Source organism: Mytilus edulis, chromosome 11 (genome assembly GCF_963676685.1).
Source record: "Mytilus edulis chromosome 11, xbMytEdul2.2, whole genome shotgun sequence".
Classification (NCBI taxonomy): Eukaryota; Metazoa; Mollusca; class Bivalvia; order Mytilida; family Mytilidae; genus Mytilus; species Mytilus edulis.
Genome location: NC_092354.1, coordinates 61523591 through 61549181, shown reverse-complemented (window position 1 = coordinate 61549181; position 25591 = coordinate 61523591). Strand labels below are relative to the sequence as shown.

At 32.8% G+C, this 25591-nt stretch overlaps 1 protein-coding gene across 1 annotated transcript; it reads left to right on the top strand.

The window, feature by feature from the left end:
* Nucleotides 1–6976: 6976 nt before the first annotated feature.
* LOC139496003 (serine beta-lactamase-like protein LACTB, mitochondrial) lies at nucleotides 6977–23055 on the top strand. The gene is made up of 7 exons (XM_071284438.1): nucleotides 6977–8139; nucleotides 9184–9250; nucleotides 10440–10630; nucleotides 14488–14571; nucleotides 16089–16341; nucleotides 19176–19341; nucleotides 21255–23055. Exons 1-7 carry the CDS (start codon nucleotides 7720–7722, stop codon nucleotides 21913–21915), a joined length of 1842 nt encoding a protein of 613 aa, XP_071140539.1. The 5' UTR covers nucleotides 6977–7719; the 3' UTR covers nucleotides 21916–23055.
* Nucleotides 23056–25591: the final 2536 nt, after the last annotated feature.

Sequence of the window (25591 nt, the reverse complement as noted above, 5' to 3'; positions counted from 1 at the left end):
GAGTGTCAAGAACTCGTTGGAAGTACTTGATAAATTGCATGCTTATATTGGTGATTTTAAATCTGTTCAAAGTTTTGAGTTTTTTCTACCCTGTATACCACATTGCCTCACATTCTCATTAAGAAAAAATGCACACACCTAATTAAATGGCGTTTAAAAAGTCAGAATATGAATATATATGTTCAAACTCTTTTAGGTCATTTTTTAGTAGCAATAAACAATAAACTATGTCAATTGGACATGCTTTGATACTATATATGCCCTTGAATTTTTACTAGATAACATTTTTGTTCGCTTTGGGGATTCCGTATATCGTCAGATTATCGGAATTCCAATGGGGACTAACTGTGCACCACTTATTGCGGACCTGTTTTTGTATTACTATGAGTTACAATTTATGACAAAAATAAGCAAAGACCCATCGAAACAACATCTTATAAACAAATTTAATAATACTTTTAGGTATTTGGATGATATTTTGGCTCTCAATAATGACGACTTCAGTATGTATATTAAAGAAATTTATCTTGTTGAACTTACTTTAAATAAAGCTAGTACTAACAATGACCACTGCCCTTTCCTCGATCTTGATATCTATATCACTAACGGAAAGCTGAATACTAAAATCTATGATAAAAGAGATGATTTTTCATTTCCTATCGTTAATTATCCATTTTTTGATGGTGACGTTCCCTTGTCACCATCTTACGGTGTTTATATATCTCAAGTTGTACGATTCGCTTGTGTATGTAACAATGTTTTAGATTTTAACGAGAGAAATTTATGTATTACTGAAAAATTATTACACCAGGGTTTTCGATATCACAAACTAGTCAAAACATTTACTAAATTTTATCATCGGTATAAGGACATCATTCGTAAATATAGCTCAACATGCAGACTTCTTATACGTTCAGGTATTTCACATCCAATTTTTTATGGAAATATTCTTTATAAAGCACAAAGGTGTCAGTATTCACCTCAAAATTAACAAAACCTTTGAATAGACTTATTAAGAAGGGATATAGTTACGAGACTGTTGTCAGGTCATTAAAGATTGCATATTTTGGCGTTAATATTGATTCACTTATAGGATAGGGTCTTGCATCGGAACTAAACACATTTATTCAAAAACCAGTTGTTGGCATGACACGGGTTATGTTCTTCTCATATATGTTATGATGGCATGATACTAAACCCCTAACGGGAAGGGTTGTGCCTGATGTTCATATGATGAAATCATAATATTTCAGTCAGTTTAATTGAAGTCTGGAGCTGGCATGTCAGTTAACTGCTAGTAGTCTGTTGTTATTTATGTATTATTGTCATTTTGTTTATTTTCTTTGGTTACATCTTCTGACATCAGACTCGGACTTCTCTTGAACTGAATTTTAATGTGCGTATTGTTATGCGTTTACTTTTCTACATTGGCTAGAGGTATAGGGGAGGGTTGAGATCTCACAAACATGTTTAACCCCGCCGCATTTTTGCGCCTGTCCCAAGTCAGGAGCCTCTGGCCTTTGTTAGTCTTGTATTATTTTAATTTTAGTTTCTTGTGTACAATTTGGAAATTAGTATGGCGTTCATTATCACTGAACTAGTATATATTTGTTTAGGGGCCAGTTGAAGGACGCCTCTGGGTGCGGGAATTTCTCGCTACATTGAAGACCTGTTGGTGACCTTCTGCTGTTGTTTTTTTCTATCGTCGGGTTGTTGTCTCTTTGGCACATTCCCCATTTCCATTCTCAATTTTATGGAACGAGACTATTCAAAACTGTTCCAAAGCCTTCAAGTTGAATTATCGTATTTTTAAGAATTTATTGTGTTTTGAAGAATATTTTAATATTTTAGACGAAAAAGATTTTTTGACATTATGTACATTTAGAATATGTAACCATAAACTGCTAGTCGAACTTGGAAGATGGTACAATATAGAAAGGGAAAAAAGAAAGTGTAATTTATGTAAGCAAGATATTGGAGATGAATTTCATTGCATTATTATGGTATTAATAAATGGGTGTTTTTATAATGTCCCTTTTATATGTTCAAGGTCTGTAATAATGGTCGAGGAAGTCTGTAATGGCCCGAGGCAACGTCGAGGGCTATTACAGACATCCGAGGCCATTATTACTGATCGAGGACATATAACAGGGCCATTATAAAAACACCCATTTCTTAATACATTTATTAACCAACTGAACAAAAGTGTATGTGTTGCTGCTAACTTGATGTACTGTCTTACTCTTTTAATGACAGTTTAGTTTGAACAAAATAATTTGTACTTCACCATTATAAAGCTTTAAATATACCAAATATCCAAGATATTAAGTTGAAAGAGATATGTGTTAAAAAAACAGGATGAACAGTGATCCCTTTATATGGTTCTTTAATGTTGGTTGCTGGTTACTAAAATAAATAAAATACAAAAAGGTATTATACTCTTTACAACTTAGTTTTATTAACTTTATCAAAAACCCAAACAGGGCTTAATACAGACAAACTGGTCATTAATACAGGGCCATTACAGAAAAACAGGGCCATTACAGAAAAAACAGGGCCATTACGGAAAAAACAGGGCCATTACAGAAAAACACAGGGCCATTACATAAAATATGTATTTTTTAATAAACAGACACTCTTGGCAATAATGCACTTAGTTGGTTAATAATAATTGTTCACATTTTAGAGAAGAGAGAAATAAATTTATAAATCGAAATTTTAGTATAAGGCCAAATATTATATTATTTACTGAAATTATGTCGTCGACAAATAGGACAGATCTCATTAATTTATGTAAGTGTATACGAATTATAAGCAAGCGAGTGTGTCCTCCTGAATAAGTTATTTTTTTCTTTGTTGTTGTTGTATATATATTGTATATTTATGTTTATGTAGTTAATATATTGTATTATACATGCATGTCTTCTCTGTACCTATGTATTTGATGATGAGAATAAAAGATATATAAAGCTCACACATAAAAGTGTTCCTGATAAAGGTACATCCGGAAAAGCGCTTCGGACGCAAGAAATCATTAAACGTGTTGTTTTCTATTTTTTTCACATCAATGGCACTGGGGTAAAGCTGATGACCGTACCTGCATTCGTGAACGGTCATCCCAAGATGTCGGATGAAAAATTAGGTCAGTATCTGTATTGTCTGTTACAGTGTTTCTATATTATTGTCTTTAAAAAGTATACATTGATACGATGTAAATTTATAAAAGATTCACACAGAAATCACAAATTACTACCGAAAAATGTTCAGGAAACGCGAAATTCAATTTGAAAAAATCGCTAAGATGTCCGTAAATCATTATCAAGATATTTTCAAGATGACCGTAACATAAAACAAGGATGACCGTGATTGGTAAACAGATGACCGTAACTTGTAAAAGATGACCGTATAATTTGTAAAGAATGACTGTAATTTATAAAGGATGATCGTAACTTTTAAATGATGACCCTCAATTCTAAGAATATCCGTATTTGTATTCATTGCTTTTTGTTGTCTTTGTCTCAATAGGGGCTTAGCGGATATAAACATGTTTCATCAATTTATTTATAACTATTTGCCGTACTTTGAGTTCATGACAATGATAGTAAATTGCAAATTTCTCGTAAACAATGAAATATCTTTTGATAACGACTTTAAAATTTTAATACAAATTGACAGAGATACGACGAAAAGATGAAGAAACAAGAATGTGTCCCTTTGAGGTGTCTCTAGTACATGCCTCATCTACACTATAATTTTCTATGTTCAGTGGACCGTTAAAATGGGTAAAAAACTGTAATTTGGCATTATGATTAGAAAGATCATATCATAGAAAACATGTGTACTAAGTTTCAAGTTGATTGGACTTCAACGTCATCAAAAACCTCCTCGACCAAAAACTTTAACCTGAGGTGGGACAGACGGACGATCGAGCAGACGAACGGACGAACAAACGAACGAACGGACGCACAGACCAGAAAACATAATGCCCATGAATGGAGCATAAAAACACTATTATTTCATATCGGTTGAGAATAAGATTCTCTTATTGGATTAAAAGGGGTCACATGACATTCATTATTCTTCAGTAATAAATTCCATCGGTCATTAACAAAAACAAGCGGACCAGAAAACCGGTCGGAACTTTTACATGATAATGACCGGTGGGGCGTGGTTTTCGTCTGATAATGACCGTTGGGGCGTGGTTTTCGTCTGATAATGACCGTTGGGCCGTGATTTCTCTGTTAATGACCGGTCGGGCGTGGTTTCTCTGTTTAAAGAGATGTACCTTTTATAAAACATGTTCCTGTTTTTATTTTTATATTTAAGTTGTATTGTTTATTATATGTTTTCGTTAATTATAAAATTAAAGATAACTTGATTAAGTATTTATATACTGAAAAATTGCACTAAAATGAATGGCAGTATTACTACGACTGGTCTTCACTCTTTGCTATAGAAATCGTACATCTACTCGATTTCGCTGTAGGTATTTTGAATTTATGAGAATTTTCCAAAACATGGTTTCTCATTGAAATTATATAACATAATAGTTCTTGAAAAACTGGTCATTATCGTGATACATGGACTGCCCGTAGGACAGTGGTATTGACAGCGACAGCGATAATGACCTCGCCTTCGGCTCAGTTATTATCACTATCTTAGTCAATACCACTGTCCTGTGGGCAGTCCATATATCAGGATAATTACCTGTTTTTCAAGAACTATTATATATAGAAAGATTAATTTGCATATAAATGTTTGCAGCAGGTTTGCAGCAAACACGAAGGAGAAAGATAAATTTGCATAAATATTTTTGCAGCTGGTCTGCAGCAAACCCTCATTTGCATATAAATGTTTGCAGCAGGTTTGCAGCAAACACGAAGGAGAAAGATAAATTTGCATAAATACGTTTGCAGCAGGTCTGCAGCAAACACTCATTTGCATGGTAAATTGTTTGCAGCAGACCTGCAGCGTATTTGCAGCAAACACGCCGCAAACATGGGCTCTGTGTTCGCTGCAAGTCTGCAGCAAGTTCGCAGCAGACTTGCAGCAAATGTTTGCAGGAAGCTGATTTTTTCAGTAAGGATATTTCTGCTCTGTAGTCATTATAATATATCTCTTCGTCTGACCAATATTTGTCTAGTCGGTTTTTGAAGGAATTTATGGATGGGGACTTTTTTATTTTATCTGGTAGTTTGTCCAGGTTTTAGCAATTCTAACAGAGAAAGAGTGTTTACGGATATTGGATTGGAATCTTTTATGAACGACTTAATTACTGTTGGTCCTGCTACTTTATCTTTGTTGAGAACCATCTGCCTTTCTTAAAAATGAGCTAACTTCTTTGTCGTAGTATCCATTCATTGTTTTGAAGGTTTCAATCATGTCTCCTTTTATTCTCCTATAGGATAATGTTGGTAGGCCTAGTTTTTTTATGTCTCTCTGGGTAGCTCATGTCTTTGAGACCTGGTAATTGTTTTGTAACCCTTCTTTGGACACCTTCTTTTTTGTCGATATCTTTCTTTTTGTATGGGGACTAGACTGAGCTGGCATAGTCTAGGTGGGTTCTAACCATGGTTTTGTATAATGGCATGAATGTCTCGATTCCCAAGTATTTAAATGTTCGTCTAAGAACTGCGAATATGGAGTTTGCTTTGTTCACTTTTTCACTAATGTGGTTTTCGAAGGTGAGTTCTGAGTCGATAAGGACGCCAATATCTTTTTCCTCAGTCTTTAACTTGTGCTATAGGATGATTTAGTAGACTATAATTTAGTCAGTGCTTTTAGATTTCTTACTTATTTTCATATATTTACATTTTTCCGGGTGAAGTTTTAGTAGCCATTTGTCACTTTAGGATTCCATCTTGTTAAGATCTTCTTGTAAAATTTGTCTGTCATTCTGGGTTTTAATTATTCTAAAGATCTTAGTGTCATCTGCAAATAGGTATGCATCAGAATCTACTTGTTCTGTGAGATCGTTTATATATAGAACAAATAGTGTACTAAACTGATGAGTACTAATAATGTAAAGGAATTGTGTAATTTAGGTAAATTTATTTTTAGATCTTTTAATCTAAGATCCTAAATGTTAAAATAATGTTTGTTTATTACTACCTTCTGCTGTCACATAGTCTGCGTTTATCATATGTAACGTGACGGTACCCAAATTGCACCTATTTTGACAGTTTTTTCACCTACGTTTTTTTATGATCAAGAAAAAAATGTCCATACTGTGTTTATTTTGTAGCCCTATCCTTCTTTATTGTATAGGTACACCAATTTAATTTTGAATCCATATTGAGTCATAAAAAAAATGGGTTTGAATCAACCTCCAAACTATCTATCCATGATTCTGTAATGAGGAGTACCCAAATTGCATTCATGCTTAAATTCACATCGTCAAAAGTCTAATAACCGAGCTTTTGTTTAATTTCTTCAAATATTTTGAACAAGTGGATATTAGTCCATGCTTACTCTTCATATTTTACGACATGGATACTTATAATATATTGTATTTTCTAATTTTAAGAAGATGACGCTTTGATGACGTCGCATGATGACGTTTTCGTACATTTTGCTTTTTTAGTCCATCTGTTGATAAACACTGTGAACGTTTTGTGTATATCTAAATATGTTTACCTATTTTAAAAGACGTGCATAGTATCAAAACATAAAAATACAAAGTGATTAGTCTCTAGGAAATCTTGTAGGATTTTTGTTGCTATTTTTTCTAAATAGGTGCAATTTGGGTACCCTTACGTTATGTATTAATTATCATGTATTATTGATGTTGATATAATTGTATACCAATAGTTTATATAGACTTTGGTAATAAAGATATATAAATGATTACGACATGATTGACATGAATACACGTAATACAAATTACAAAAATAACTGAATGTTTTGCCCGGAATATTTTACGGTTTTGTAACCGGAACCGACTAATCAATTATATTATTGTGAACTGGTTTACCACTGATTGACAATTCAATAAAGAGCTACGTTGAAAATTAATTCATAAAGGAACCAGTACGACCTATATTTTGAACTCAACTCGAGCATCAAGGTCTCTGACATTTGACATGAATTTAGTGAAAAACTCCTCTTTAAGAGTGAATAGAGTTGCTGTTATCAATATCCACAAGCTCATAGCTCCAAACTTTTCGTTTATTGGTCCTAAAAGTGACGGTGGTGCGTTGAAAATCTTCAAAACCACAAAATATCAGTTCTCAAACCGGCAAACGTTTCACACAACCGCGTCTCTTAGAACGAGGGGGAGAGATAAATATACTGCATTAGGACCAGCAACAATCTATATTTATCGACTTGGGATACTTTTCGTCTTCCTTCTAATTATAAACAAAGTTACATCTTACATCTTTGTAACCTCTGATTTTGGTTATTATGACGAGGAAGCACACAACAAGAATGAACTTTCTTCCAAAGAAAAAGTCACTGTGGACTCCAAAAATTTAACCCAGAAATAAATTTGTATTTTATAATAATTTGATGTTGAATATTCTTTGTTTATTTATGTTTTGTTGAATTATGGACTTCATAATGTGCATCGAAATATAGATATGAAACATAAGATTCCAAAAAATACTTGTAGATACATTTCCAGGCCTTAAAAATACATTATTAACACAGATATGCACATGAAATAAAAATCAGTGTACGTGAATTCAGATATAATCCTTGTTCTTCAGAATCTCAGCGATGAGTTTTAGGAATATGTGGCATGTAAGGGGTGCATGTGTAATGTCTACAGTTAGCAAACCTTTTATCATGAAGCAAATATCAAATCTTCATGTATGTACCTTCAAGAACAGCAAAAAGAGACTTCAAAGAAGACTTATACAAAGGAAAAACTACCAAGATTACAGACACACAGAAAGATTTTCAACATACATGTATGGACAATATTTTAATAAAAAGGAGTCTTGGTCCAAAGTTTTAAAAGTGATAACTTGCATTGGTGTTTCTGCATTGGCTCTTGCAAAAAGCAAGCAAGTATTCTCTGTTGGTAAATGTGAAGAAACAGATAAAGTGAAGGACGAAAAGTCTGGAGATTTTAATAATTCAATGGAAATGTTTGAAGCTATAAATAAAGCAAGAGACCTTATTCAGCGAATAAAGGTAAATGACATTTGTATATTTATATACATGTCTTTGTCATTCTTGAGAAAAAAATACTTGAATCTTAAACATAAGAAATATTCAATCAGTTCCAATATCCACTCTTACTGTGTTTTTTTTTTTTGTATTGAACTAGATGTGTCAAAGCGACACAAACAACCATGTCTCCAAAAGTTAAAAAATCTGCAATTTCAATAACACATGTGGACACAAATATGATGGTAGTCTTTGATATTTATTTAGGCCTTCCCAGTATCTTTCTGAATCAGGCAGTAATACAAACCATGCAAACTGATATGGGTAGGTCTGTATGATTTGTCTTCCTTATGTCACAATTTTGTGTCTGTAATTGCTCTTTAATTGTTTAAAAAAAAGATGAATATAGAATTCAATCATTTCAGATAGTTTAATTTGCCTCTCTTACTTTTATTTTTGAGCTATTTGTATATTGGGTTTGCAATATATATGAATAGAAAAAAAACTTTGTGTAAAAGACCAAGCTTTTAATTTTGTTTTCAAGATAAAATTAATATTAATATTTGAATTATCTCCCTTTAATCATTTCCAAAAATGTAATTCACAAGTTTCAAAAGGTTAAATATTAGTTAAAACTCATACATGTCATAGGCAGATCCAAAAGGTGGCACTGACACCCCCTTTCTGCGGTTGATTATATATTTACTAAAACACTGAAGCATGACTGGAGTGCCCTACCAGGTGTTTTAATGATATTTTCGTTGTCCATGAAATTATACCTTTAAAACTATTGAAGAGAATTATATCAAATGAAACCAAACTAGACTCTATTTTACAGCAATGTACGTGATGTAGTCAGAAGAAATTCAAGAAAATAAGAAAATATTACTTTTTTTACATGAAAAAAATCTGTACCATTATAGTCAGCTATCTGTCAAAGGATCAGATATGAAATATGTAAAACAGTCAGTTTAAAATTCACAATCTCCTTGTTTATAACTAATCATAATGGGAGTGGCCAATATTTTTACATGTACAAACCATTTCTTATTCCTTTATATCTTACAGGATGAAACAGGAAGTCCAGGAATTGTTGTTGGTGTCAGTGTGAATGGGAAAGATATTTGGAAAGAAGGTATACAAATATGCTTTTTTTCTTTTCAAGTCATTAGGTTACTGTTTTGCTAGCTACATGTATTAACAATTTTTCATTGATTCTTATTTAAATATTAATGTAATATGAACATTCTACAACATAAACAAAGTAATATTAAAACATCCCAAGAACTTCAGATTTTTCCAATACTGATCTGGATATTTGAGATATTTTGGTACAGTAGCTCAGGGTTCATGTCTTGACAGTTGGTAAAAATAGTTGAATGATGTATTAAATTGAAAATATTTAAATACTAAACATGCTACTTAACTTTATCTTAAACTGTCATGACTATGGATTCATTATTATTTCTAATAACCCAGGCCCACTAGGCCACGATCGCACTACCATCTGTGAAAAAAATGCAAATTTTGATGATTGTAGTACGATGGTGTACATGTTGTAGATTGCAGTAAGGTTGTATCATGGTCGGGGTGAGGTCTTCAAGATTGTGATGAGCGTGGCCAACTTTGAACATGTTCAAAACAATCGTGGCGCGGTCATGGCCAAATAAGGTCATAGAAGAAGTGTAGTGAGAGTGCACTAAGATCGTAGTAAGATCGTCAAGTTCGCTGTACCATCGTAGTGGTAAGAACGTGCTAATCGCAGTAGAAGCGTGGTAAGATCGTGTTGCAATTGGATAACTCTTGGTATGGTCGTAGTGAGTGTAGAAAGATCTTGATAAGCGTAGTAAGTTCACAGAATAAGCGTGATGAGAGCGTGTTATAATCGTAGCGGGATCGTTGTAGAAGCGTAATGAGACGTAGTAGCATCGTGAAAGCATAGAAAATTTACATTTTCATGCCGCTCATACCGCGACCTCACCACGATCTGAATTTAATTTAGATTGCAGTGAGCGTGTTGGGATTGTGGTCTAGTGGGACTGGGAATTTTCATGGATATCATGGGTACATGTCAACCACAGAATTATATGTACAATGTATGACAAATTTTCTATCAGCTTGTATATATGCAGACAATGGCAAAACCACACAATTTAAATATCCATGAAAAAAGTTTTCCTTGATCCACAAAAATTGGTACCTATGAAAATAAATGAATCTACAGTATGTGAAAGTTAGATTCATTTTATACTTAAACAATATACATGTTCATATATTCTTATCTTTTTGCACACTGACACATGGCAGCCATGATATATTTTCAGGTCTTGGATATTCTAATGTAGAGAATAGATCACCATGTACTGCAGACACAATATTTAGGATAGCTAGCATCAGTAAATCTATCACCATGGGAATGGTTGCTAAGTTATGGGAAAATGGTGCCCTTGACCTTGACAAACCAGTCCAACATTACCTGCCTCAGTATCCTGTTAAATATTTTGATGGTCAGAAGGTAATATTTAAAGCAAATAAGAACTCCAGACTTTTTTATTTGCAACTAAAGAAATTAAGGAAATTTGGCTTTTGTGACCGATCTTCAGAATATAAAAAAGAAGATGTGGTATGATTGTCAATGAGACAAATCATCACAAGAGACCAAATATTAACATCTATATGTTACTGAACAACCTTCAACAATGAACAAAGCCCACAATTTCTTATTCACAAACTTTACGGAGATTGTCAACCCAACATGCCCAAGAGGACCTTTTTTATGTTGTTTGTTATTTGGTTTCTGTCTTATTGACAAATACAGTTCAAGTCCTTTTATTCGAATATACATGATATAAAGATAAAAGAGTTTCAGCTCTTATACAAAAATTTACCATACATAAAAAAGAAGATGTGGTATGATTGCCAATGGGACAACTATCCACAAAAGACCAAAATGACATAGAAATTAACAACTATAGGTCACCGTACGTCCTTCAACATTGAGCAAAGCCCATACCGCATAGTCAGCTATAAAAGGCCCCGAGAAGACAATGTAAAACAATTCAAACGAGAAAACTAATGGCCTTATTTATTTTAAAAAAGAAAAAAAAATGAACGAAAAACAAATATGTAACACATAAACAAACGACAACCACTGAATTACAGGTTCCTGACTTGGGACAGGCAAATACATAAATAATGTGGCGGGGTTAAACATGTTAGCGGGATCCCAACCCTCCCCCTAACCTGGGACAGTGGTATAACAGAACAACATAAGAACGAACTATAAAAATCAGTTGAAAAAGGCTTAACTCATCAGATTGACAAAAATACAAGTGGACGTGGCCCGGTACTTATACATCCCAACACAAAAAGACACAATGAACAGATCTGAGAGTACTCACAGTTATCTGACAGCTAGTTCAAAGCCACTAACAACTAATAAAAAAATCATGCAACTAAGACTAAACTATCAATGTTTACTAATTATTTAAGATGTTAGACATGTTATAAGCAATATTTTTTTAAATAAAATTTGTCAGCTGTTCCTATTAGTCAAGTTATTGTTTGTTGCCAAAGTTCAACTATTAATGTCTCTTTCAGATGTAGATTCGCATTTTTTTACAATAAAGATTTGGGAGCTTTTATTTATATATAAATATATATCATGTATATAATGATATTTGTGAATTTAATAATATTAGAGTTATCTTTCTTAGTATTGGTATAAAAATGAGATGTGGAATGATTTGCAGATACCAAATGATCATGATGTAAGAAATGCCATATGTCACTGAATGGCCTTCAACAATGGACAAAACCCATACCAAATAGTTATAAGCTATCCAGGGGTTAAGAAATTTTGTTATAGCTCACTAGCCCAGGGCTAATTGGTATCAGGATTTTACTAGCCCTGATGGAAGAACTACTAGCCCAACAAAACTTACCTGCTAGCCCGAGTATGCCTTACAAATTCAGAGTTTGCTACAATTAAATGAATTCTATAAACTTAACAATTTTTATCCATTGTACAGTAGATTTTTGCAAATTGGATGCCCAAAACTTTTGTCAGGAAAAAACTATCCCATTATCAGATATATTCAATTAATCGATAATTGAATATTCATTGACTATTCTGTAATAATGAGTTGAACAAATCCCGAGATGGTACAAGTCTTGACCACTGCTATACACGATTATATAAAAGGATTGGAGTGATTTTTATCAGATACATCATCACGTGTGTGTAAAAGAATTAAAAGCTGGTTATATGTAATGCTCATATTTGTTTTCAGTTTAAAAATTCTATTTATTAAAATAAATCAGATGACCTCAAATATTTATCTGAATACATGTAAATATCACCATCCATAGTTTGTGTCTTTTATAATTGTTTTATAAACGAAGTACAGTTATATCCATATTTACATTTATCATAGGTAAGCTAATTATGGGCTATAAATAGATTACAAACTGAGCACAGTCTCTAAACTGAAATTGTATTTGTTATAAATTTTATTTCTTTAAAAATCGAATTCATTTGAATATCAGTGAAGATAATCATGATTGATGAAATATTATTTCATCAAGTTTAAGTTTTCTGAAGACTGTTAATGTTTAGGTCATGGTTCTGGAGGCTCCTTCACAGTATGTAAACAAAAACCAAATAGCGTCCATAACATGTGCACATGTTACAAATTTATATCTGACAAAAGTCAGGTTTCTGCTGTCAAAAGGGATTCACATTTATATTGCAATAAATTATTCAGAAGGAGGTACAATCAGGTTACATTATATTTTTCTGGTTGCATAATCAATGTACAACCCCCTGTACTGACAAATCGATATTGAAAGTACGAGATCCACCCCGAGTTATTTGTTCTATTTTAAAACTTGTACAAAATTAGTTCAAATTCTGGGAATCCGGGATGACGTAGTCGAATCTGATTGGCTAAGATAGAATAGTGATGAGGGGATATTCCACTTTCTATTTTGGAAACGCCAAGAATTTTTTGTTACTAGTCCGTCGGGCATATTGGGTTACAAGTTTTGGTTGCCCGAGGCCTAAATGCTGTAGTCCCGGGCGTCGGGCTAGTGGATTTTTTAACCCCTGCTATCATAGGCCACTACATGACAATGTTAAACAATTCAAACCTGGAAATCAACAGTCTATTACATGTATAAAATGTTGAGAGAAAAACAAATATGATATACAGCAGCAGACGACAACCTCTCAATTGCAGAGAATTGAGATAGGCACATATATGATATGCCAGGGCTAAACATATTTTAAAGTATCAATACGGTCTTATGCTGTTCTGAAAATTTTCTTTATAGAAGATAACTGTAAATTAAAACTGACCATGGCCAGTAGTGCCAAAAATTAAATTTAAATTGTTTAATGTTGCCTACCTTCCCACCTAAAAATGATATGTAGCTGAAAATTTTTATGACACTTGTAAATTTCACAAATGTCATTTTTTTTTATGTAAGATATGTATTTATGTTGTTGGCCTAAAAAAAATTAAATCCCTGTCTTCCTACTCATTCTACAAGGTTTAATAAAGACTCTTATCGGTACTAATGTACTGAGAATTGTAAAAAATAATTCTTATGAAATTAAAAGCAAGCCAAAAATTAAATTATTATTATTTTCGTATAAGAATTATAAAAAACAGGAAATGAACACTTTATCATCTCATATCATCATCAAAGATCTAACTTTCATATATTAAAACTTATTTTTTATGAGAATTAAAAGATTAGAAGTGGTTCAGTTTAGATTTTTTTTAAAGATAAGATGGGTAAAATCTGGTCTGAAGTGGTGTTTTTAGGTCATAGTGTGTTGACTGATAGTTGATGTATTTTATAGACATAGATAGTATACCTGTATCCAAATAGTCAAACCAACATGGGGGGTCTCATTTGGGGGAAAGGGGGGGGGGGGGGGTTCCGATCCCGGATCCCGCTTACTGTTTTGTCAGATTCCCGTATCCCGCTTACACTATGTACGTAAGAAATTCTCATATTTTTGTCATTTCCCGGGTCCCGCTAGACCTCATTTCCCGTTTTGACGACACAATAATTTGACTTTCATGTGTCACACTTATAAAATATCGGCAATCCCGCGTTACGCTTAGACCCCAATGAGACCCACTACATGGTTTACATATTTGTTTTTCATAAACTGTTTTGTTATAAATGAGGTCATTGGTTTTCTCTTTTGAATTGTTCCATATTTTTCATGTCAGGGACTTTTATAGCTGACATGGGTTTTTCTCATTGTTGAAGGCTGTACAATTGCTTACCATTGCACATCTACTTCATTTACAAATTAAAGTACTTTGACTGTAATTTCTTCTTCCTTTTCTACAGGTTGACATAACAACAAGACAATTGGTTTCCCACTTAGGAGGAATAAGACATTATGAAAAAGACTATATAAACAAAAATAAAATTGTAAGTTTTGATTAAAGAATTGAAATACATTGTATAGGCATAAAACCACTAATTCATAGCCCCATTGCTTTCTATGTTAAATTCTGCAATTTCAAGCATTTATTGCTACTTTGTCTTAAGTTCAAATAAAGTGGCAGTTATTTCATGTCAAAACTGTACCTCATCCTGACTTGTGCTGAAAAAAATCAACATACCTTTAATTGCATATTAGAGCGTACTGGTTCCCCGAAGTTTGATAGTACAAAAACCAGAACTTCTGATCTGAACAACAGGCCAAATGTGCCCTCCTATTAAAATTTCATATACTTCTTTACTATTCAAGTAAAACTTTTAACAAGGGTTCGGTAGTGATCTCAAGTCCCCAAGCTTTCATTTGATACAAAAATGACCCAATTATTCCAACTATTAACAAAGATACAGCTTGTTTAAAATATGTACTACTTTCTTGTATGTTCTTTGCGACCAGGCCTGAATTAGTGGTTCTATACCTATACACTTATTAACCTGTCTTCAGAAGAAATGGCAAGATGGGTATTATTGAGACTTAATAATGTTTCAATGATATATTTTAAATATGTGAATCAAATTAACTTACTTCAACATTTACTTGTATATAGAAAATACATAGTCTGTCCCAACGCCCGTATTCCTCATTAGCATAGCTACATGTACTTCTTTACATCGTAAAATTGATAGAAATGATGAAACATAATAAAGTTCTAGAACACCATGTCAGGATGTTCTTTAACATGTTTAAGGGATATGATCTAAATTTGTAAGCAAGGGAGATAATTATGTTAATTTATTTCAATTTCAATATAGAAATATTTGGTACTAGTCTCTAGGTGGTATTATTTTATGAGCACACTTACAGTTTTAGTTTAAAAGTTTCAGATTACTGCAGCTTATTCTGATTTAGAAGTTTCAGATTACTGCAGCTTATTCTGATTTAGAAGTTTCAGATTACTGCAGCTTATTCTGGTTTAGAAGTTTCAGATTACTGCAGCTTATTCTGGTTTAGAAGTTTCAGATTACTGCATGCAGCTTATTCTAGTTTAGAAGTTTCAGCTTATTGGTTTAGTGTATGATTACTTTTTAATAAAGCTCAAGCTTATTAGCTTATAGTTTTATGCCCCACCTATGATAGTAGAGAGGCATTATGTTTTCTGGTCTGTATGTCCATTCGTCCCTCTGTCTGTCTGTTCGTTCATCAGTATGTCTGTTCGTCCTGCTTCATGTTAAAGTTTTTGGTCAAGGTAGTTTTTGATGAAGTTGAAGTCCAATAAACTTGAAACCTATTACACATGTTCCCTATGATATGATCTTTCTAATTTTAATGCCAAATAAGAGTTTTTATCCAAATTTTACGGTCCACTGAACATAGAAAATGATAATGCGAGTGGGGCATCCGTGTACTGTTGTGTTAGGGTTGGGTGCATCTAATGTAGAGTTCCTGATTTTGTTTAATACCAGATCAAACAAAACTTTGAATATGACATTTTTTTTTTAATTTTCAGAATAAAGATATTGAAAACTTAGAAAAATCTCTACACACGAAAACAAAAGATGTTGTTGACAAAGCAGTAAAGAAAGACAAAAACCAAACATCAGATAAAAAGGAAGAGGAACAAAGTAAAGATGGAAAGAAGAATGAAAATGAAAAAAAGAAATCTGAATTTGAAAACAAGGAGTATTACATACAGAAGGCTTATAAATCTATAACAGAGAGTCTGACTCTTTTCCAAGATGATCCTCTGGTACATAAACCTGGTAAGACATAGATAGTTGTTATATTTATCCTTAAATCATGAAAACCATCATCATCTTTAAGATTGAAAGGAACTTTTGTATGAGCACAAACCATGATTGTTTTTGGAAAGTTTGCTATAGCTTGCTATTCTACTTTCCTTAGGCGTTGGCCTCAAACTTCTGGTTGACAGATTATCGCAATATATTCTGCTCCGAGATAGTGTAGTACTAGTGTAAAAGTTCTGATTCTTGGAAGATTCTTTTAAAATTTTGAGTAACTACTGTTTTGACTGAAAAGATTACAGCTTGAATAAAAAGAAATGAATATTCTTTGACGATTCAGATGAATTTAACTTCATTTTAAAAATGAGTATTACAAACACTACTTCGCGGATCTGCCATGCGCTGTAGAGAAAATCACAAGAAATCTACGCGAGATTGCGTTTTCATTCATTCATGAATATTTCATGAATGAACATTTCCCCGCTCTACTTTTACCTGTTTACTATATGTACGTACGTAAACGTGGTAAAATCTCGAGTGTATCGAAAGAATCGGGAATGACTGATTAAAATGCGAGAACAAGTTGACATTTTGACCAAGCCGTCGGATAATTGAAAAGTGATAACGGTTTGTTTAAACAAAACACAGGTGAAAGAATATAAAATACTCGATAATTATATTATATGTCTAACGTCTCACGCCAAGGACGAGTAAAGATAAAAATGATTATAAGGTTCATGATGTGTACCCTTTGGCTAAAATGGCTGCATTTTCACCTCAAAATTTAGATAGATTACAGACAAACAGCGGCCTGTGCATCTGGAAAAGTTTTAAGGCGTACCATGCCCTATATTAATAGATTTCAATTGCTTTGTCACCCAAACACAGAGGCAATGATTACCGTAATATATCAAATGAATGGCTTAAAACAAAAATTCTCAAATGTTCTTAACTCATAAGACAATGCTTAATTTCACAACAGCAACTAAATGTGTTACAGGTTATAAGCACCTCTATGAATCTAGTGTATATAAACTTTTTATTCCTGTGGTCATACTGCTGTTGTTATGCTCCCACCGTATTGAGTTTTATCCTTGTTCTGCTGTAAGTATGTATGTCCTTCCCTTACTTGTACGTACATGTACCTCCGTACATCCCAAAATTCGTTTCTGTTCTCTTACTTTAGTTTGCCCGAACCAAATTGTATGAAACTTATACGCAATGCTTATAACCACAATTCACAAGTCAAGTTTGAATTTTAGTTGCGTCACTTTTACCATTCTAGCATTTTATGCTACTTTACAAAAAGGAAAGTTGCTTGAAATTTTAGTTTCTGTTCTCTAACTTTAGTTTGTCTTAACCAAATGCTATGAATCTTATACACAATGCTCATTACCACAAACACTGATCAAGTTTGAATTTTGGTGGCGATAGTTATACCATTTTAGAGTTATGCCCCTTTACATATGTAAAAAATTGCTGACTATTTTCGTTTCAGTTATCTAACTTCAGTTCGCTTAACCAAATGTTATGAAATTAATACAGTGTTAATACTTTTAACAATAAAACAAAGATCAATCTTGAATTTTGATGGAGAAATTTTTACTGTTCTAGGGTTGTGCCTCGTTACAAATGGAACCAGATGCTCCGCTGGGCACATCTTTATACGACCACAGAGGTCGAAACCCTGAACAGTTGGGGCAAGAAAGGACACAACATTCAAGCTTGATATAGCTCTGAATTTGGATTGCGATCAAATATTTGACATAATATATAGGTTTCTGACACAAAACAAATGTCAAGATCTAACAAATCTATTGTGCAATACTGTGTAATTAGAATGTATACACAATGCTTATTACCCCATAACTCAGATCAAGTACACATTTTGGTAGCGTCATGCACATTTACAGTTCTTGAGTTGTGACCCTTTATAACATTAATGCTAGCGGGGGCATCATTTGTGTCCCATGGACACGTTCCCTATTTTAGATAAAAGCCTTTAATATAAATTCACTTTCATTACATTTGTATTGATTTAAGTTACTGTAACTGTCTTATTTATAAAAAAGGATGTGGTATTTTTTGCAAAGAACCAATGCTATCCAAAAGAGTTCAAAGGAGGAAAATGTATTAATAACTATAGGACACCATATGGTCGTCAATAATGAGAAATATCTGTACCATATACATGCAGAAAGCTATAAAAGGCCCCGATAGGAAACATGTGGAGCAATTCAAACAAAAAAACTTACGTGTTAATTTACTAAAAACAAATATGAAGGATCTAAACCAATAGAAAAATACTAATTCACAGGCCCTTGATGTTGACATGGCATGGGTACTTAAAAAGAAATTATCAGAGCTTTCTGTATATTTCAATATTTTAGATCTACAGTTTTAGGTTGCAATAGAAAATATCAAAACTTTTTATGACAAACATAAAAAAAGTGATTTTTGATAATTACTGACAAGACAATGGTTTAGTTTAAAACATCCAAGCTGTGATGAAATACATTTTTGAAATAATGCACGTCTATAACCTTTTTGGAATAATACACAGCTACAGTTGCAAACTTTCCAGAGGTGCTATCCAGCACTTTGATTAAATAAATTCATTCATTTATCTTATGATATTGTATTTATCTTGAATGCGGGAGGTAATTTAGAATAAGGACATGTGATATAATTGTGATGATACAACTATCCACCACAAACAATAAACAAGATATGAAATAAAAAGACAAGATATCATTTCCAATGAGGCAACTATCCAACAAGGTCCAAATTACATAGTCCAATAGACCAGTATAAAATAAGGACATATATATTAAAGACTGTTATATTTACAGGCAGTAAATTTCTATATACCTCACATGGATGGACCTTAGTTAGTGCTGTGATGGAGAAGGCTGCCAATAAACCATTTGATACACTGATGAAGGAGTACTTCAATACATTAGGACTTCAACATACATATCTGGAGGAGAATGATCCACTGATCTACAACAGGGGGAGGTAATTCAGGATTTTAAAAATGTATATTCAGAACTTGTTGTGTGGTTTTTATTATGTGAATATTGTGTCTTCTTGAGAATTGCAATAATAAGAGCATTGATATCTGTCTGTTGCTTTTCCTGAGATGGCAATATTTACACTTGCATTCTTGTTTATTTTTTTCAAAAATAGCAATAATAAATTGTACACAATAGTCTGAATTTACTGTATATTTAAAACTTGTAGTTGTGATAATTAGGGCATCTGTTGAATGGGCCCCAAAGGCAGACACTGTATAGTGATCGGTCTGTTCAATTCAGGGTTCTAACTTAGAATTTTTGAAGGGGAGTCCAGGGAATCATCTTATTTAGCCATTGTGAGTCCAACAGTGAGAAGAAGATATTTTATTGCAATGCAATGACATAACATTCAGATTACTTTTAAACTTTTGCAATAAAATGATGATATGTGTGTTGATCTATACAAAATATTTCAATCTTGATGCATCTTTGGACTCACCAGTTTTGAAAATGGTTCGTCCAGACAGATTTTCATGAGTCCTAAACACATAAACTTGCCTTAGTGAAAACCCTCTTGTCCGTCTGTCTGTAACAAATTGTGTCTGCTCTATGTCTATAATTTCATACTTTATACTTAACATGTATTACAACTAACACCAGAGGGTGTGTCATAATGTTTGTACAACTTCCTATGTCATAGGTCATGGTCAAAAACTTTGGTTCTAGTTGACAACTCAGTGTTCAATGGTAAAGATCATGTCCGCTCTATATCCTGAGAACCGTAATGATTTCAAAGTTTATGTTTCAGAGGGTGTGTTGTAATGTATGTACAACTTCCTAGGTCAAAGGACAATTTCAAAAACTTTGTTTTCAGTTGACAACCCCATGTCCTATGGTAAAGAACGTGTCGGCTCTATATCTAGAGAACCATTATAATTTAAAAATTTAGACTTGACATGTATATTAACCAACAACAGGGAGTGTGTCATAATGTATTTACAACTTCCTATTTCAGAGGTCAAGGTTGAAAACCCCATGTCCTATGGTAAAGATACAAATTTTTTACCACACGTTATTAACAGTGGGGTCCTCAGAGATGGCTCCGATCTGAATAAAAACTAGTTTGATCAATTTGTTTAAAGATTCAGACTATACTTTATGAAGATGAACCTGTTTATGAAGACGAACCACACTTATAATTTTGATATGAATGAGATAAAAACAAAGGGTAAATTTAGTTTGCAAAGTTAACCCCAATCAATCCCCCCTTCCATCCCCTGCTTTTTTATGGGAGAAAACTGAAAAAAATTAAAGTCTCCAAATCCTTCTGTTCCTTATTTTTCAGAGTGACATTTAAAACATTCTTGATCTGTTACTAAAAGCCTATACGAATGTTCATATAGGATGCTGAATGAATAGTTTAGAGAATTTAATAATGTTTGCATTCTTGCCAGATTCAAGGATAAGCATTCAAATTGTTGAATTCATATACATGTATTAAAACCAATGTAGACTATCAGATTTAGCATTTTTACATTAAATGACCCATCAAATGGGCATTATGTTTTCTGGTCAGTCCGTCTGTAAGTCTGTCCGTTTGTTACTGGTTTGTTTGTTTGTCCCTCCATCTGTCCCGCTTCAGGTTAAAGTTTTTGGTCAAGGTAGTTTTTGATGAAGTTGAAGTCAATCAACTTGAAACTTAGTAAACATGTTCCATATGATATGATCTTTCTAGTTTTAATGCTAAATTAGAGTTTTTACCCCAATTTGACGTTCCACTGAACATAGAAAATGATAATAATGATAGTGCGATTGGGGCATCTATATGTACTATGGACACATTCTTGTTTTTCTTCTAAATTAATGTGGTTATCCGACTTTTTGTATTAAAACACTAGATTTTTTTTGTTGCAGCCATTATGTGAAAAATAAGAATGGAAGACTGATAAATGCTCCATATGTCAACAATTCTTACAAGTGGGCCGGAGGTGGATTTATATCAGATGTCACAGATTTGCTCAAATTTGGGAATATTATGTTGTACAGCTATCAGTATGATGCCGACATTTCAATAACTGGAAATATATCTAAGGAAGATAATCAAACTAAGGAAGATAACTCTAGATCAAAGAATAAGTTAGAAACTGTGAATAGTGTTGTCGACAAGGGACATAACTCAGAGAGAAAACTTTTACCAGGATATTTGAAAAGAAAAACAATGGATATGATTTTTGCCCCAGTAGATAAAACTGAGTGTTCATGGGACAAAGATGGGTTTTACGGTATGGGCTGGGCTGTGGTTTCAGAAAAGTATGAAAATGGATATTGTAAACAGCAAAGGCATTATGTGTCCCATACAGGGGGTGCTATAGGTGCTAGCAGTGTGTTACTTATCTTACCATCTCAAAACTATGGCAAGCAAAAAGAGACAAGCTCAGAAGAAAAGTATGGAAAGCAGCCTGATCCACCACAAGGGATTGTTGTTACTATTATAACTAATATGGGTTCTGTTGGGTTAAATAGAGTTGCACTTGAAATTGCAAAGTCATTTGAATCAGTTGAGTCTAATATTTAAAGAATTTACATATATAGAAAAATGGGGCAAGACTTCAGAAAGATGTGTGAAAAAAAAAGGAAAGCTAAAAATTTGAATATAAAATGGGGAGACCAAAGATGCTAAATAAAGATCTGAGAAAAAGGGTGTGAAAAATAAAATGAATACTCCATCCCCACTATCTGGACCCTCAAATGTATATACAATCATGAAGTGAATGAAAGTAACACTTTATAAATTTGATTCAGAAAATATGTCAAACAGAGTAATATATAATGTATATAACCAGCATTAACAGAGAAATTTTCTAAACATTTGTTTTTTGAGACAGCATTAGCATTTTAGCCAGTACAAAATGTAATAAAATTTATGAAAGACATATTGAATAGTTTATTAATTAAACATGATAAATGAGTCAAGTGAACTAGCATCACCTGATTCAAACTAGTAATTAGCTTTAACATGTTAATTCAGGATGGATAAGCAATATGCTGTGGTTGACATTAAAACTCATACTGGTACATACATGTAAATCCAACCAATAAAATGTATAAAGAAACCACTGCAACTTTTGTTTGGTGTTGACTATTCATGCTTTGTTAAATTTTTAAACATTGTGACTTGGATAGAGAGTTGTCTAATTGGCACTTATACCACATCTTCTTATTGTTACTTATAGGGTTGGGTAGGTAGATTTGTATTTTTAGCCTGTATACTAAGCATGGTAACAGGATCATGATGATTTAACCAAAAACAATGTTGAATTATGATAAAAGGATACCATTTAAATTATTGTGTCAACATGATTCACCACATAGTCAATAGAAACATGAGAAAGATATGAAATAAAACAATGGATTTATTTATATTAATCTAAATAAAGATACTTCACGACAATGTAAAGATAGAAAAGGATTAAATATACTTCAGTGCTTGTTTCCTCTGTTTCTATTGTTCTGATGACCGTAAGTGGTGAAATATGTCAACACTATCATGACAAAGAATAATTTCCCTGCTTAAACCAGGACATTGTATTTATATAGTTTGGGTTTATATAATAGATTAAGAAATTTTCGGGTTAAAAAGTCAATATTATGATACTGTAAATTCCCACAAATATCTGTAGTATTTGGATTATTAAATTAAAACTAAGAAAGAATACTACTGACCTCAGTTTTGGACTAGTGATCAAGGTTCATTAACGTAGAAAAGTTATATATCTCAGAAACAATGATATGGTCAAATTAAATTAAAGATATTGAATTAAATATATGAAATCAATACTACTGACCTTATGTTTGGACCCGTAATTATTAATTTTAATTTACTTGGAAAAATCTTATATCTTAGATACTATAAGCAATATGATAACAATATTTGGAATTTGTAAACTGTACACAGATATAGGAAGATGTTGTATGAGTGCCAATGAGACAACTCTCCATCCAAATAACAATTTATAAAAGTAAACCATTATAGGTCAATGTATGGCCTTCAACATGGAGCCTTGGCTCACACCGAACAACAAGCTATAAAGTGCCCCAAAAAATTACTAGTGTAAAACCATTCTAACGGGAAAACCAACGGTATAATCTATGTAAAAAAATGAGAAACAAGAAACACGTCTGACTGCTGTTTTTCATCTAACATTTGTGATCTTATTTTCATGGTTCAATGGTTTTTGTATATTTCTAACATGATATAAACAATAGGACCACATTACTTTGTGTGTGGAATGATTGTAAGGGGCACATGTTGTCTGGCAGGCTTCATCTGACCTTGACCTTATTTTATGACACTTTCGTCATTGTTATTTTTTCATGGTTTTGTCAGTTTATCAGAAAGTATTATTTAGTGTACGGGATTAAAGTGTACATTTTGTCTGGAAGGGTTTACATGTCCTTGACCTCATTTTCATGGTTTATTGATTAATGTTAATATTTTGTGATAGTTGTTGTAAATACATCATATTACAGACTTTTAAAAAAAAAATCACAGCATTTAGATGAATGAATGTAAAAAAGGACCAGTCACAATACACCATTAACTAATTTCTTTAAGATACTTATCCTGCCAATTTACCAAACATATGGCTGATTATTTTTGTAGAAACTCAAAAAGGTAGTGAACAAATACGGCTTGTCACACATATCTTAAGACAATAAGAAACATAGGGTACACAGTCTTGTGCTTCATGTCACAGTTCAATTCTTAATATCAGTTATGTTTAAGAAGATGGTGATAAAAATTGACATTTCTGTGGGTGATGAACTTAAGAAAACCTTTATTATATTCTAGAGAGAGTCCCAACCTTATATTCCTTGTACACTATCCATCTAGGTGTTCCTTTTCTATGCCCAATTAGTATTCTAGCAGCATCTAACTGTATATGCTTGCCAACGAGACACCTATCCACCAAAGTTCAAATGAAATTGATGTAATCAATTATAGGCAACTGCACAACCTTCAACAACGAGGAAAAACCCATTGTATTGTTGGCTATAAAAGGCCACAACAAGAAATTTAAACAATTCAATTGAGAAAACTGAAGGCCTAATTAAAAACAAAAATTTACAAAGCACAAATATGACAGACTTGAACCAAGGACAACCAATGAACTACAAGCTCCCGACTTTCGATAGGCATATACAAAATGAGACATGGTTAAAAATAGTTGTGAGCCCTCGACCCTCCCTTAACATGTAACAAGTCTTTGTGTCTGCTCTTTGGTCGGGTTGTTGTCTCTTTGACACGTTCCCCATTTCCATTCTCAATTTTATTGTATTTTTACAATTTGTAATTTTGAAGCACTTGTTTCGATACTAAAAGCAGGTTAAAGCTTTTTAGTAAGGTAGTTTACTATATTATATATATGAAGTCTTTGGTATACCATTAAAACGTTTTATCACGCTGCGAATGTTTGCGCATGTCCTAAGTCAGGAATCTGATGTAACGTGAGTAGTTGTCGTTTTTTTATGTAATTTATACGTGTTTCTCGTTTCTCGTTTTTTATATAGATTATACTGTTGGTTTTCCCGTTTGAATGGTTTTACACTAGTAATTTTGGGGCACTTTATAGCTTGTTGTTCAGTGTGAGCCAAGGCTCCGTGTTGAAGGCCGTACATTGACCGATAATTGTTTACTTTTATAAATTGTTATTTGGATGGAGAGTTGTCTCATTGGCACTCATACCACATCTTCCTATATCTATTGATATCAACTTGACAGTAAATACACATGTTAATTACGATTTTGATCCTAATTACACAATGCATTTAACAGTCAGAGAAATTATTATTTATTTAAAATTGTAATTAGTATTTATTAAGAAAATTTGTAAGATATTTATTTAATTTTCACTGTATTTATAGATCTGTAATGGTAAGCAGAAGCATTATTTAGGATAAATTTACAAAAGAGTATTTATGGAATTTTCTCATTGATGAAGGCCACACGGTTGCATATATAATTACTTGTATCCAATTCATTTGAACTGTGGGAGATAGTTTTCTCATTGGCAATCATTCTTTAATTATTATCTTATATATATAATTGGATATTTTAAAAGGAATAAGGTTGGGAATCTTCCATAATAGGCAACATAGAAACATAGTCTTGTTTCTCCCTAGAACTATTTCTAATGAGATATTCTTTGTTACATTGCTGCGGATGTCCTGTTGTGTGAAAACACTTATGT